This window comes from Cariama cristata, unplaced genomic scaffold (assembly GCF_000690535.1).
Source record: "Cariama cristata isolate BGI_N322 unplaced genomic scaffold, ASM69053v1 Scaffold46089, whole genome shotgun sequence".
Lineage (NCBI taxonomy): Eukaryota > Metazoa > Chordata > Aves > Cariamiformes > Cariamidae > Cariama > Cariama cristata.
Window position 1 is genome coordinate 5,567 of NW_009637121.1, and position 14,233 is coordinate 19,799.

Below are 14,233 nucleotides of genomic sequence, written 5' to 3' on the forward strand. Positions count from 1 at the left end.
TTTGGCATGTATATGTCTGCCAGTGTACTTTTTATTTGTCTGCCACTGTATCTAAAACATTTTATTTCTTTGAAACAAAAACAGGTAAAAATTAAGTTAGATCATTTTAATACATAAACTGTATTGTTAATACTCATTTCTTTAATATTGTTCAGGACAGTTTACTAACAGGAGAGACTTAATCCTATAATGAAATATTCTATATTTCAATATAACCTTTAACTCACATATAACAACGATTACTGTAATTAGCAATTAGCTTTCCAAAGGCTTGCAATTGTTTAGTATTTGACTCTTGCTTTCATCATTTAATGATTTACAGTAATGAGCTGGAACATCAGTATTTTGTACTGAAATGGCCAAAATAGTTGTCCAGGCATCATTGCCCTCATGTGACAGATCTCAGATGTTTTTGTGAGAAGTTAGCCAAAAGCAATAGACAACACCATCACTTCTGTTTCATTTTTACTGAAAAACAAAAACAAAATGACCGTAATGACTTGTAGTCAGACTCTCGGTAGCTTTTGAAGGACTGTTACTTTGCTGAGACTCTGCCCTTTGTTTAAGTTTTGTTTGACAAATGCTTTATAAATGAGCAGAAGAGGTGGTTTATGTTTCATTAATGAGGCTGATAGTGGTTAATTACTGAAGTTACGTAAACAATCCAATACCAGATCAAGCCAAACAGGTCAATTATGTAGAGAAGATCCAGCTGGAGTAGATATGATTTCCTTTAACTATTCAGATACCAAACAAGTTAGAGAGATCTAGAATCTCTAGTTCATATGAACAAAGAATTCTGCTCAGCTTGAAAATTAATTCTCTCAACAGCTATTGATCTAGGGAAGGTCTTTCTTGATCTGCAGTTTTAACACTCATCATATTCTTAGACCTAACTGCATGAAGGCAGATATTCTGTGTAGATTGGATTGCACAGAAGCTCACAGTTTACACTAATGATGGAAACGATGCAAAAGCAGTGCAATACAAGGTGTTCAGGTCAGATTGATGTCATCAGATCTGATTATTTTCCATGAAAAACATGCGTGTCCCTTATTCTCCACTTCAGTGGCACTTCTAGATTTTGGCTCATGATATGAACTTGTTCAGCTAATATTTTCAGGCCGTATCTATGAGTAATATTTTGTTTACTCACCTCTAGTAAAGCATACGTGAAGTATATGATTATTTCCTTTCCCCATTAAAATGGCACTAGGCATGTTACTGATCAGAGACTTTATCAGTGTTTTGAAAATTGACGTCGGTAAGGAAAAATAACAGAAAATAGAGCTGGAAGAGATCTCAAAAGTTCTTTCTTCTCCTCTACAGATGAAAATAACTCAGAACAATTCATAAGTTATATCAGGTTGCCCAAACCGATCTTCAAAACATCCAGTGTTGAAGATTGTACAGGCAACTTATTCCAGTGCTATTTTTACCACTGTAATTGCTTTCTCTAGTATCTAATTTAAATCTCCCTTACTCCTAAACAAGATTTTTATTTCTTGATTCTTTACAAACATGGAAAACAGTTTATTCTTCTGTTGTTTGCAGCAATTCTTTTGTGACTCAGGCGGACTCTCAGGTCTCCCAGTTTTATTGACATGCTAAGCTTTGAATAGGAGAATTGATCAGTTAAAATAATGTAAATATATGTGTTTAACATGGACCAGTCACCTGGTCTGAATCACCACATGACTATGCAAAATAGTTTTATTACCACAGCTATGAAGATAGCATGTGGGTTGGAATAAATGGCCATGGGCTAATACTTAATGAGGCACTGCAGTTAATTTCTACTACAACTAAGTTTTAGGTGCTTATATACTTATTTTAGAAATTGAACTTATTCTGAATCCACTGTGTTATAACACTGAACAGAATGGAGATTAGATACCTTCTAAAAACCTGGGCTTCAGACTCAAGTTTCCCGAAGTCAATAGGCTTTAAATACCCATATCCCATAGTACATTTGAACAGCCTACCAGTAAGGTTTCTTCTATCAGAAAGAAGTGCTAAAAAAAAGTTAGTAGTATTTAAAAGCTAAAGGCAATATTTCACAAACCTCTGCTTGTTCTTCTAGCTTTCATGAGAAAGGCTGAAAAGCTGGATGAAAAAGCCAATGGTATATGTGAAAGGATTACTGCTATGAAAAAAATCTTAGTTCTAACAATTGTAAATTCTTCATTTTTACCACTGAAGTTTTTTTTGACATCTTAGTAAGCGGCTGTATAAGGCTGCTTTTACCAGAAGGACAAATGCTGATCATAATTAAACTTACAAGATCATTATCTTTGTCTCTACTGCATAGTGTATGCATTCCAACCCTCTGTCACCACACATTATCAATGCAGAGCATTTGAAAGCTCAAAAAAACCTGTAAGATGCTCAAATAACACCCACGAGTCAATCTTTTTTGTTCTTGAAAGCCAGACTCAACCATTCCACCTCCAAAGACTAACAGATTCCTAAATGGTGCCAGACTACAGCTAGCATGCTCTTCTCTGGAGCCTATGGAATACAAATATGACTCCCCTTTGAAGAATAATGTCAGTTTGCTGTGTATTGTGCCACACATCCATTAAAACCTATTGTCCCTAAAGACTATTTTAAGTGACTTTGCAGTAAGATAACCAACAGGAAATGAGTTTTTCCCTTTGCCATCTAAGTCCATGAAGTATACAACAGAACCATTTTTTCCTGAGGTAAGTCTTCTCACACAGAATAAAAGTGACCTTCTTCTGGAGTTAGCATGTTTGCAACCTGTTATGCATCGTGTTAGGGAGCAAGCGTAATGAATGAAACCTAACAAGAAAATGCCCTATTCAAAAGATCTTATCTTGTATCTGGGAAGTGATGAAACCCTCAAGTTGTAATGATTAATTTATTAGAAATTATTAATAATGGAAATACTTCGGGTTTTAAGAATGAAATTTTGCAAAATAAGCAGCAACAAAAGTTGCTAACAATCACTGTCTGTTATGCAGACATGCACGAGCCATGTGTGTGCTGCATCAACACAGGTATGTCAGAATTAGCACAGGGCGAATAAGGTAAGTGTTTTGTGTTTGGAGATACTGGCCTAATCAAGCGTTTCCAAATTCAACTAGTATGCTACGTAGATATCTCCAAATACTACCATTGCAATACTTTCTCTGCCCAGCAAATGAACGTTATCCATTAGCACTCAGACATGTCAATGTTAAGCAATCAAAATGGGAGAATTTTAAATTCTACCAAGAAAGCAGAATATTTAGTAATCAGACAGGGAGAACTCTGGGAAACAGTGACGTGAGGGTCCCCATGGCCTCTGTTTGTGATGACCCAGTTATTATTTGATTTATGTGGACTTGCAGCTGCCCTTGCTTTGACCCCAGAAAAGGCTGTGTGGGAAGTTTGTGTCTCAGAGCCGTAGCATTGCTCTGCAGAGTGTCTGGAGCCTAGTGTATGCACAGAAACTGATAAATAGGGAAAAGGCCCAGTTTGCTCCAGCTGGACTCAGAGGATCAGAGCTAGGATCAGTGCTACAGTGCAGCAGACTCAACTCTGGAAGCAAGAAACTCTCTGAAACTACCGTAAGTATTTCATTTACTTCTGTGAATGCTCTTGGATTATAAATTGTTGCTCTAGCCATAAATCAATTTGCCATGTGAAAATATTTCAGACATTGGGCTTTTTTCTTCTTTTTCCTTTTTTTTTTCTTTCTTTCTTTTTAAACGGCTGTCTTAATGAAAATAGAAAACATGCACTTTTACATTTGGTATCCTACTGACAAGAATTTGTTCCAATAGTACTTTGTTTGACATACAGAGTGAAATAAAACAACTTTTAAATTCAATTATTAGTTTCCCTTCCACAAAGTACCTGGAAAACTGTAAGTTTCAAACAACCTCTAATCTGTTATTTTATGATGTATAACAATTATACCTTTTAGATAATTATTCATGGGGTAACAATTCCAAAGGAAGATTTCAAGATAATTGCAACACAGCCCATTAGTGAAATAAGCCAATTCCTATTATGGTTATTATATGACAAGGAAGAAACACATTTAATGAGAGGAAAAGCAGGATTTCTTCAAACAGCAGCTTTGGGGAGGTACTTAGCACATTAAAACTGGGAGAAACGGATAAAACCTTAATAATGTATATAAGGTGCATATAGGATCAATCAAGTGATCCTACAACTTCCCCTGCAAAATCATTGTTTAATTACAGTAACCAAGTGATTACTGAATTGCTTGAGTGAAATGAAATATCTCACATAGCATCGCATATAGTTGCCACTGATTGTGCTCAGTTAAAATTTTGTTCATTTTTTCATTTAAACTTCACAAATTAAAAAATTAAGCTATGCTTTCCAGAAGGAAAAAGAAGTACAGCGATTAACACTGAGATTGAAATGTGCTATCTACTTCCACTACATGATCATTAACATGCCACAAGATGTGTTAAATAAATGTTGAAGACCTTCAGCTTGAGTTTCTAAAATTCCCTGTAAACAAGACATTTTCCTATGACTCAACAGTCAAAATATTTACGATAACAGTTAAAGTACTGTCAATACATACCTCTTAAAGAGCTCCCTGGAGCCTCTTCTACAAGAAGTATGTTTTGCATCTTAATAAATTTGATAATATGTTACTTTATGATATGGTATTTTATAGCAATAAAAATGATAAAACCAACATCTTTCACCATAAATAACAATAAATAGATGTACAGCATGTATTCTAGTCTGAACCTGTACATTCTGTTAAGTGACTGGTTTGTAATTCCACTTTACTTTTATCAATTAACGGCTTTTTTTTTTTTCCTTTAATGGCTTCCATCTTTGATGCATTGAAAAGTCTTTCAGTTAGGACTAATAACTGAATGTTGCTAACTTCTGTATTAGATAGATAACCAACCCCTTGAATCAGCATACATTCCAGTTCATATTGAATGTTATTAGTTCAGAAGACTGATTACTGTCAAAACTAAGCCTGTAAAAGTGCAACATTTTCAAATGCGCTTAAGCAACCTAGAGTCTAGGTCATATCTCCTGGGAAAAAAAAAACAACTCCCAAAACCACAGAAACACCATTCCTTCCCAATGATCAGGATTTCACGCATTAAAATATCCAGCAGAAACAGCACCTCAGAAGTAACTGAGAAGAAGGAAAAGCAGGGAACAGTATGCGCCTTTACGCAGATGACATTTTCTTTCAGGGCAGTACGTCTGACTAAGGACTAAAGACTTTCATCCTAACTGTGTTACTGCTTGTGATTCTACGAAACAAGATATTAAAAAATTAATCTTCTTTTGTTTTCAGCTATTTCCACTTTTTAGGCTAAAGACCTTTATGCATCATCTTTGGGAATATATTTCTTTTTTTTTTTGCTTCCTTTTTAAAGCACACATACACAAAACATATGGCTATATTTTGAATACACAGAAAAGAGAAAAATAGGCAGAAAATATTTTGGTTTGGAATGGCATGACTATAACTGCCTCAAACACCCAAAGCTCTTACTCCAATCTTATTTCAACTTTGTCCAAGTTACTGTGTTTTGAAAATTACAATTGGGCATGTATGCTACATTCTGTCAAGGATTCCATAGCTTCACAGTGCATAGCTAAGCTTTGTGTGCATGCAGAATTTACTTGCCTGCAGGGCAAAGGGTTAATGAATGTATGTGTGGGCTGAAGAAGTGTCCTTTAGGTCATGGTTCACTCCCATGAGGTGTGAGAGATTAGGGACAGCTACTGAACTTTTGAGTGACCAGCATATAATGCATTATGAAATTTCAGTAACTCCTAAAGTTTGGAGGAGGCTTCCCTACTGCTGGCTGACTCGTATATAAAGGGTGAGGCAAAGGTGACAGTCAATCTTATAAATAATCAAAACTTTCCTGTCCTAGAAAATTAAGTTCCTTCTTTGTATATCTTTATATGTTCTTTATATGTTTTGTTTTAAAAAGCACAATGCTATTATATCAGAAGAACAAGCTTGTTAATGCTGAATTCTCAAGTGTCAGGAAATAAAACAGTTAACATTAATGCACAGGCATGACCATTAAGTCTCATTTCAAGACAATATAGCATTCCTTAAATAAATAACCACTGGATTTACTATTAATACTGTTATAACACTCTCTTAATTTAAGAGTTTCAATTTACAAAGTTTCATTCTAAGCTGGGAATTCTGTGGATGCAGTTGATAACTTTTATTAGCCATAAAAATCAGTAAGAAGGGCTAAATCCTCAAATCCATTCTCATACAATACCTAAATTGAGGAAACTTTGGCTAATGAAAGTCTGCTTCCAAGATTTAGAATGCTTAATCAACCGACCACCTTGCATTTGGTAATATGTATTTCATACACCCAATATAATATTTTTTTTCAGACTGGATCAGAGTAGTTTTATTTTAGCTTCTATTATTTTTTTTTTTAAAGAAACTACTGGAATCCAGAAACACATTTCTTCAGCAAATACACATTTTTTTGGGAAAAATGTAGACTTTGCCCAGGCCAAACTGATCTAACTGATAAGGATCTCATGATTCAGTGAGTCATTTCTCTCTCAAACAAATATTTACTAGACGAGATAACAAAAAAAAATCAGCATTCCAGCCTTACTGCATCTTTTCACCTTCTACTGACAACATGAAGAGAAAGTGTTCAGCTCCAAAGATACGTCCAGTTTTTGGGAAAGGGATGCATGTCTTTCAAGACATGACTTCAGTTCAGGTTCCCTGAAATGATATATTCATTTTCTCAGCTGCAGCTAGGTACAGGTATTGCACAAAACCCAACATTTGAGCCTTTCAAGGAAGATTTTTAAACCCAATTTGCTGTAAATTCTGCAAGAGACATATACAGATAATGCTGTTGCACACGTAGGAGTTTGCTTTGCTATACTTTGCATGTACTTACTTGCCTTTTCCGTCCTTCCTGTCTGCTCGGGGAAAGCCTATGAATAGTTGACTGGCAAATTGTCTTGTAAAGTCCTTACTCCATGGGCATCAAATACAACATACTTTTAACCAGTGATGGTCTCATACATTCCACACATGCAGAGGGACAAGGGGGCAAGAAAAGTATTTCCTACTTACTTCTCTAATGGCTACTCCATTACCACTCAATTGCTAAGCAATACCAGACATTGTCTATACACATATGTAACCTTAAACCCATCTCATGCTAGTGTCTACATAGACATTCTGTTTTTTCTAAAACTCTTTCAAGAATTTTTAGAACACACTTTTTCAGAACCTCTCTATAAAGACAAACTATTGAAAAATAGGATAAGTTTTGAACTCAAAGCACAATAGGTATTCCACACCAACTGTGTCACTGTGAGCTCTCAGAACACTTTGTTATGGTGAATGTCAAAGCATCCAGCCAGCAGCCCAGGCTCCTTCAATAATCAAGGGACAGAGAAAAGCTCTCTAGAGGGCAATACATCCTATATGAGATTGATTGTTTTGGTCTTCACTGGTTTCTTTGTACTCTTAAAGGAATATAGGCTCTTAAATTTGGAACCTAATGTAAATTATGCAGTGCTTAACTGAGGCAAAGATGACTTTTACTGCATAAAAGAGTATTTACATGGGGAAGAGATATCCTATGCTGGCCTTTCCAGGGTATTTTCCTGTATTTGCTTGCTTCAAATTTGAATTAAAAGTGAATGAAGCAATTTCACTAAAAGCTCATCTTTGTGCAGAAACAGAGCATCCACCACATCCACATTAGTGCGAATGCCCTAACTCATTCTGAAAGCAAGTTTCTTCTATCCAGTGAAGCTGCTTTTAATCTCTTCCTGAACTAGTTTTGTGTAAAATTCGGAGCAAAACAGTTCTAAATATAACTTGAAAATTTAGGAATAGACTCTATCCTGAATCTATACTATTAGGACAATCAATCGTTTTGCAACCTCACTGAAAGTATCATGTGACTTTGCACATGTCTCTGATCTGCAAAATGTTCCATATTCTGGAGTTTTCTGGTTTTAGCTCTGTAGCTAAACCTACCCAGCAATTCTTTCTCACATGATGTTTCTCTTACTTTTCCATTTCTCTAGGTTGCCTTCTTCAAAGTCTATCACATAGCGAAGTGAATGAGACAGCGCAATTGGGAGCAGAATATGGCAAATACATTTGTTACTGTACCTGATGGGTATTGTCTTCCTGAGCCCATACAGTATTATGGTGAGTAAAGCAAAATTTTTGTATTATGAAAAAGCAGTATAGTAAAATGAACATCTGTGGGAATTCCCATTATTTTCTTCATTTTAGTTTATCTTTACAAGCTCTTAGAAGCTACACATTTGACTATCAAGTCCATATTGAAAGTGTACTGAAATATATTCGCATGTGCTCATACAGATTTTTGTACATAATGTGATTATGCTGACTGATCCGTTCATATGAACATTACTAGTGCTGTCTCCCTTTGACTTGCATGAAGAAGATACAGGTTTTATTACAGTATTCCAGATACATTATAAATAGATAATGGTTATTCTATAGCTTATATAACTATAATTGGAATAATTAATTTGATTCTGGATGAGTAAAAGCCCATTAAAAAGACCTCCAAATTGCTCAACCCCCCCCCCCAAACTTTTCCAATTTGTTTTTACAGAGATTTGCACAACCCCAAAGGAAGAATGAAACATGATGCATGTTGCACAAGCTTCCTTCAGTACAGCTGTGTACATTTAAGGGGGGTTGGATAAAATTAAAACTCTACAGATAGGAAGTCAGGAAGAAGCGCTCTTCAAAATTCTGTACCTACATTTTGCTAAAATAAAATTTCATAACTATAAAGGATTATATGTGGAAAAACACTAAATAAAACCTGCCTCTGCTTTTTACTCTATTGAATTTCAACTTTAAGACTCCTGTCACAGTAATTTTTACCACTCTATAATTTCTGGACTATCTTTCTTAGACTTGTTGTACAACATTTGCAAGATTATGCCTGAAATATGTATCAATAACAAACATTTCACTCATTAACAAATTCACTTACCTATGGGAAAATATTCTTCTGTAATGTGGACAACTAATAAAAATAACCTTTAAGTGTAAAGTCTAAAGGTATCTATATCATCAGTTGGCAAGTGATATTCAGTTAGGTACTAACAAGAGTCCAGTGCCACCCACATGACATTGCTCAAACTGTTACTAAGCTATTTTTACTACATCTAAAATTATACTTAGAAACATTAAAGGCAGCACATGTAAAAGTGTGTTAGACTGCTCTTCTGAAAATGTGTTCCTCTAATATTTATTATTAAATATTTAATCTGTAAAACATTTTAAAACTTTCAAGTAGTTGATGTTGAGATATTCTTCAGGTTTTTATTTAATTTTCAATTTCTTCTGTATCTAGATGTTTTACCAGAGCACATCAACTACCAGCTGCAAGACACCGATTTTCAGACTGCACCTTACTGCCAATACTCAACAGTTCAAAATCCTCCTCCAGTATTACAGTCACAACCTTCTCAGTCCCAATACAGCACATATGGCCTGGACCCTCAGTACAGTGACGGGCAGTGTGTCATCAGCAGCTGTGAATTAAGCAAGCCCCCTTTCATGGCTCCCCACATTGATGATGGTGGATACCAAGGATTAAAACGGCCAAGATTAAACCATTCTTCTTTGAGACTGAAGGGGCAGGAGGAGCTGTGTGTTGTGTGTGGTGACAAGGCCTCAGGCTATCACTATAATGCACTTACCTGCGAAGGCTGTAAAGGTAAGAGAACAGGCTGATCTGTATCTTGCCCAGGACCATGGCCCCACAGCGCTCAACATAATGTTCCACTTCTGTGATTTAAGCAAACAGATTTCATTATTTTTTACACTGATGTTTCTACAGAGGATGTTAATTTATCTAAGGGACCCTTTATCTAACATGTTTACTTCAGATTCACATTTTTATAACATTTTTTGAAGAAATGCTTTCACAGCATGTATTTAATATGAGCATTTCATGCATCTCATTTTTGCATTGATTATTCACTAGAATAGTGTCTGTTTAAGCAGGTGCTGATTTTCTCATGACCATTTATTATAGATTTACTTCAGTGTTATTAACTTTACTTATTATTAGAATGACATAAAATCGAGTAATAATTACTTGCTACTTATTTTTAACTTGCTATATGGGAGCTGTCTTGATCAGGTAAGGAAAGCAGTGATTAATATTAGTCAGAAAGAACAAGACATAACTATGTTGTTAAAAAGCAAATTTAAAATCAAGGTAATGTTTCCACTGTAAAAACAAAACAAAACAAAACACCCCAAAAAACTCCAAAAGTCACTTTAATTCTTTAAATCATTATGAGATAAAGCTCCTTAGATTCCTTCAGTCATAACCTGATCCTTGTCTGTAGGCTTCTTTCGACGTAGCATAACCAAAAATGCAGTATATCGATGCAAGAATGGTGGTCATTGTGAAATGGACATGTACATGCGAAGGAAGTGTCAGGAATGTCGCTTGAAGAAGTGTAAAGCTGTGGGAATGCTAGCGGAATGTAAGTGCTCCTTCCATGCTGGCTACTTCACTAATCAACTCAGATAAAACCTTTTCCAAAGTCAATCTCTTCTCCTCATTAGAGCTAAATAGTATTGGTCTAAACTTCATTTAGCTGTAGGAAAATTTAACTTTGGAGTCTGTAGCACCTGTAACATCTTCATCTGCAGAAACCACCAATGCTTGGGAAGTATGTCCTGAAGTTAAGAGGACTGCCGTTCAAAGACATTTCAAGAAAAAAAAGAAAATACTAACAAAATACAGCTAAATATTCTGAACCTTGACAAGACAGCAGTAATATCAGATGTGCTTTTGTGTTTGGGGGGAAAAAAAAAAATTGCACAATAGTCTTTCATGAAAAATTCTCACGCTTGTATGTCGCAGACCAACAAGCAAGATAGCGTAAGACTGCAAACACTCAGGCCTTTGGTGGATAGTGAACACTAACTCGCCTAATGAATAACACATTGCCATATTCTTGTGGAGGTCCCTATAGGTGATGGCTCCTGTGATGCAAGACTCGTATTATCTATAATAATAAAAATGATGATTTCAAGTTGTAATTATTTGAAAATGTACATATTAATACACACTTTCATGCCTCACAGGTTTGCTGACTGAAGTACAGTGCAAGTCAAAGCGACTCAGGAAGAATTTCAAACAGAAGAGCAGTTTTCTTTGCAACATAAAATTGGAAGATGAGGGACTGAATAGTAAGCATGTATCATCTACAACAAGATCTGGAAAAGTGGGATATTTTTCTATTTAAAATATCTATTTTTATAATTTATTTTTGCCCCAAGTGATTGTCACTTGATTTGTTTGGTCTTTTAACAGATCAGAGAGAAGATGGAACTTACTCCAGGGGAACATCAACTTCTTGATCGCATTGTAGCAGCACACCAAAAATACACAATTCCCTTTGAGGAAGCAAAAAAGTTTGTAAGTATACAGAACAATCAGCCTGCACTGCTAAGTTACTATTGTCCTAAGCACTGTATCTTGGTTATATCAGATGTCTAAACGCTCTTTCATTCAGCTACAAGAAACTGCAAGTCCTGAGGAAAGTTTTCTCCGTCTTTCAGAGACAGCAGTTGTCCATGTACAAGTGTTAGTGGATTTCACAAAAAGACTTCCAGGTAAGTTTCTTCCTTTGGGAAATACTACAGAACAGTGTGACTCTTTTTTTTTTTTTTAAAGAGACAGAAACCATACCGATGGCATAAATCTAAGAAAAATACAGGCTGTAAGAAAACTCTCATTCAACTGACTATTTTTTCCTCCAACTCTAACGAGCAGGGTTACCATTTACTTGTCATGAGGACAAGTTAGAAGCATTGACTTCAAAAGCTTGCTATGATTAGATTTCTTTTCCATTTCTGACATGGAGTAGAGACATTTTCTGAAAGCACATGGACTTCAAAATACCATCTTGAGTGAATTACTATTTCAACACATTCTCTGAAATCCATTTCAGTTCACAATTTATCATAATCATCAAAGAAAAAACCAGATGTTCCTTCAAAGGAAAAGGCAGCACAGAAGGGACTGACCAGGTGCTCCAATTCATATTTTCCTTTAATAAAGAACAAGGGAACGTGCAAATAAATTTACTGCATTTCAGTGTAAAGTTGACAAAATAACATTTGACAGGGAGGGTGATAATTTTTTCATTACTCTTTAAGTTGTAAAACTTATTGATGAAAGTCAATCAACATGTCTAAAGCAGATATTTGATGTAATTTAGCACTACTGTGGAACAGATCTGAAAGAATAGATGAGCTCTTTGTTTTCTTATGTTACGTATTCTGCTTTGATTGGGATTAAGAAAAGAATCAATAAAATTCCTTTATTCTTGAATTCTAAGTGCAGATAATGAGTTTGTCAAAAGATGAACACAATTTTAAAAAATATACCAATGAATAAGGAGAATATCCACAGTGACTTTATAAATTTGCTACATTGCTTAGTATTAGGCCATGTAATACAAATCAGATATTAGGAAGAGATTTTCAGTGAGGTCTTGCTTAGTCTTACTTTCTTATTTGTATCTTCCTGTGAATCTTCTAACACTGGACACTGACAACTGACACCTTTTTTTTTTTTTTTTGTCTAGCCTGCAAACTAGCAAGCAAGAAAGATCCCAATAGTCTTTGGCACATGCATCTTTTAATATGGCTCCTCCTTTCCAGTAGAGGCATTTACTAAAAAAATCATTTTATCAACTCATGTTAGGTCATGTTTGGGGCTTAAAGACAGCCACAGCCTTCCTTGATTCTTAACATGACTCTTTCTCTGCAGGATTTGAAAGTTTAGCTAGTGAAGATCAGATCGCACTGCTAAAAGGCTCAACAGTCGAGGCAATGTTTTTGCGTTCAGCCCAAATATATAACCAAAGAATTAGTGAATGCCAACCATCAACAAGTGAAAGTAAGTTTGACTAGCAAGCTTTCTATTAAAACCAGTAGGAAGTTCTGCCTCCTATTGAAATTTTGAAACAATTTCCATTAATTTTAATTCACTTTATTTCAAATAATTTCCTATTCAAGCATAGTGGTACTTAGAATAGTACCAGTAATGCCTATGTACCTTTCATAGGTTTTTTTTGGATCTCTGTTTTCCTCCTATTAGTTCCAAGCAGAGAGCTACATTTTTGAGTGTTTGCACAAATTGTGGGGTGGATGGATAATATTAGCTATATTAATGACATATTATATATTGTGTCAAGTTTAACACAAGAGACTTTGACCAACAATAATGCAACCAATGAACTTGGTGCTGGATGCCCAAAAGATCTATTTTTTCTACCTGCATGCATCTGGGAAAAATTAACACATTTGCAGGTATATATCTTCAAAGCAGACACTGACAAATATTTAAAGTCACACTAAGCTTGGCTGGGAACTGTCATCTGTCTTGTTCCAGGTCATGTAAGACTTTCTGATCATGGGACATGTTGTCACGTTCCAAACCTTGATAAAAACAACATTTATTCCATGGAAATGTCTCACAATGAAGAGAGCCCAACTTCCACTACTACCACAGGTAATAGAGGTCTCAGAATCAAAATACTTGGGAATCTTTTGCTTTGCTGGCCCTGGTCTTAATCACAGTGAGCAACACTGTCAGAGCAGCCACTGCTTCTTCTCTTCTCTTCTCCTCTTCCTCTCCCTTCCCTCGAGCTGCTTTGTTACATGCGCAGGCATTACATCCTCATGGAAAGAAAAGGTAGTGTTCATGTTTGCTTATATCCTAGGATAAAGCCTTGAGCCATATATATCAAAAGCTCCACAGTACAACTGCAATACAACTTTTGTTACAACTTTAGAAATTAACATTGTTTTCACAAAGTTTGCTAACTATTGCATGCAATGGAACAGCCTGGGGCCTTAAAAGATTAGGACAAAGATGATTTGTAATAGCAGTACCTGTTTCTGCACTGAAATAACAATCTAATTATTTTATTTCATTTTTAAGGTATAACCGAAGAGTTTATTACCGCACTGTTTTACTTCTACAGAAGCATGGGGGAACTGAAAGTGACTGAGACTGAATATGCCCTGCTTGTAGCAACAACTGTGTTTTTTTCAGGTAAACTGGGAGCCGACTAGCTATTACGCGTATTACAACGACCTTGCACCTGCCCCAGGGCCTGCCCACCTCCACCCACCGAGCCCGCAGGTGCGGCAGCGCTCTGCGCCCCC

The 14,233-nt window shown here is 35.8% G+C and overlaps 1 protein-coding gene across 1 annotated transcript; it reads left to right on the forward strand.

The window, feature by feature from the left end:
• Window positions 1–8,103: 8,103 nt before the first annotated feature.
• Window positions 8,104–14,120, forward strand: LOC104155988 (bile acid receptor-like; the record flags this gene model as incomplete). The annotated part of the gene is made up of 9 exons (XM_009708151.1): window positions 8,104–8,194; window positions 9,384–9,749; window positions 10,390–10,530; window positions 11,138–11,277; window positions 11,367–11,471; window positions 11,569–11,668; window positions 12,831–12,959; window positions 13,455–13,574; window positions 14,007–14,120. Coding segments are annotated over exons 1-9 (1,306 nt in total), but the record flags the coding sequence as incomplete, so codon positions are not given.
• Between the last annotated feature and the right edge of the window lie 113 nt (window positions 14,121–14,233).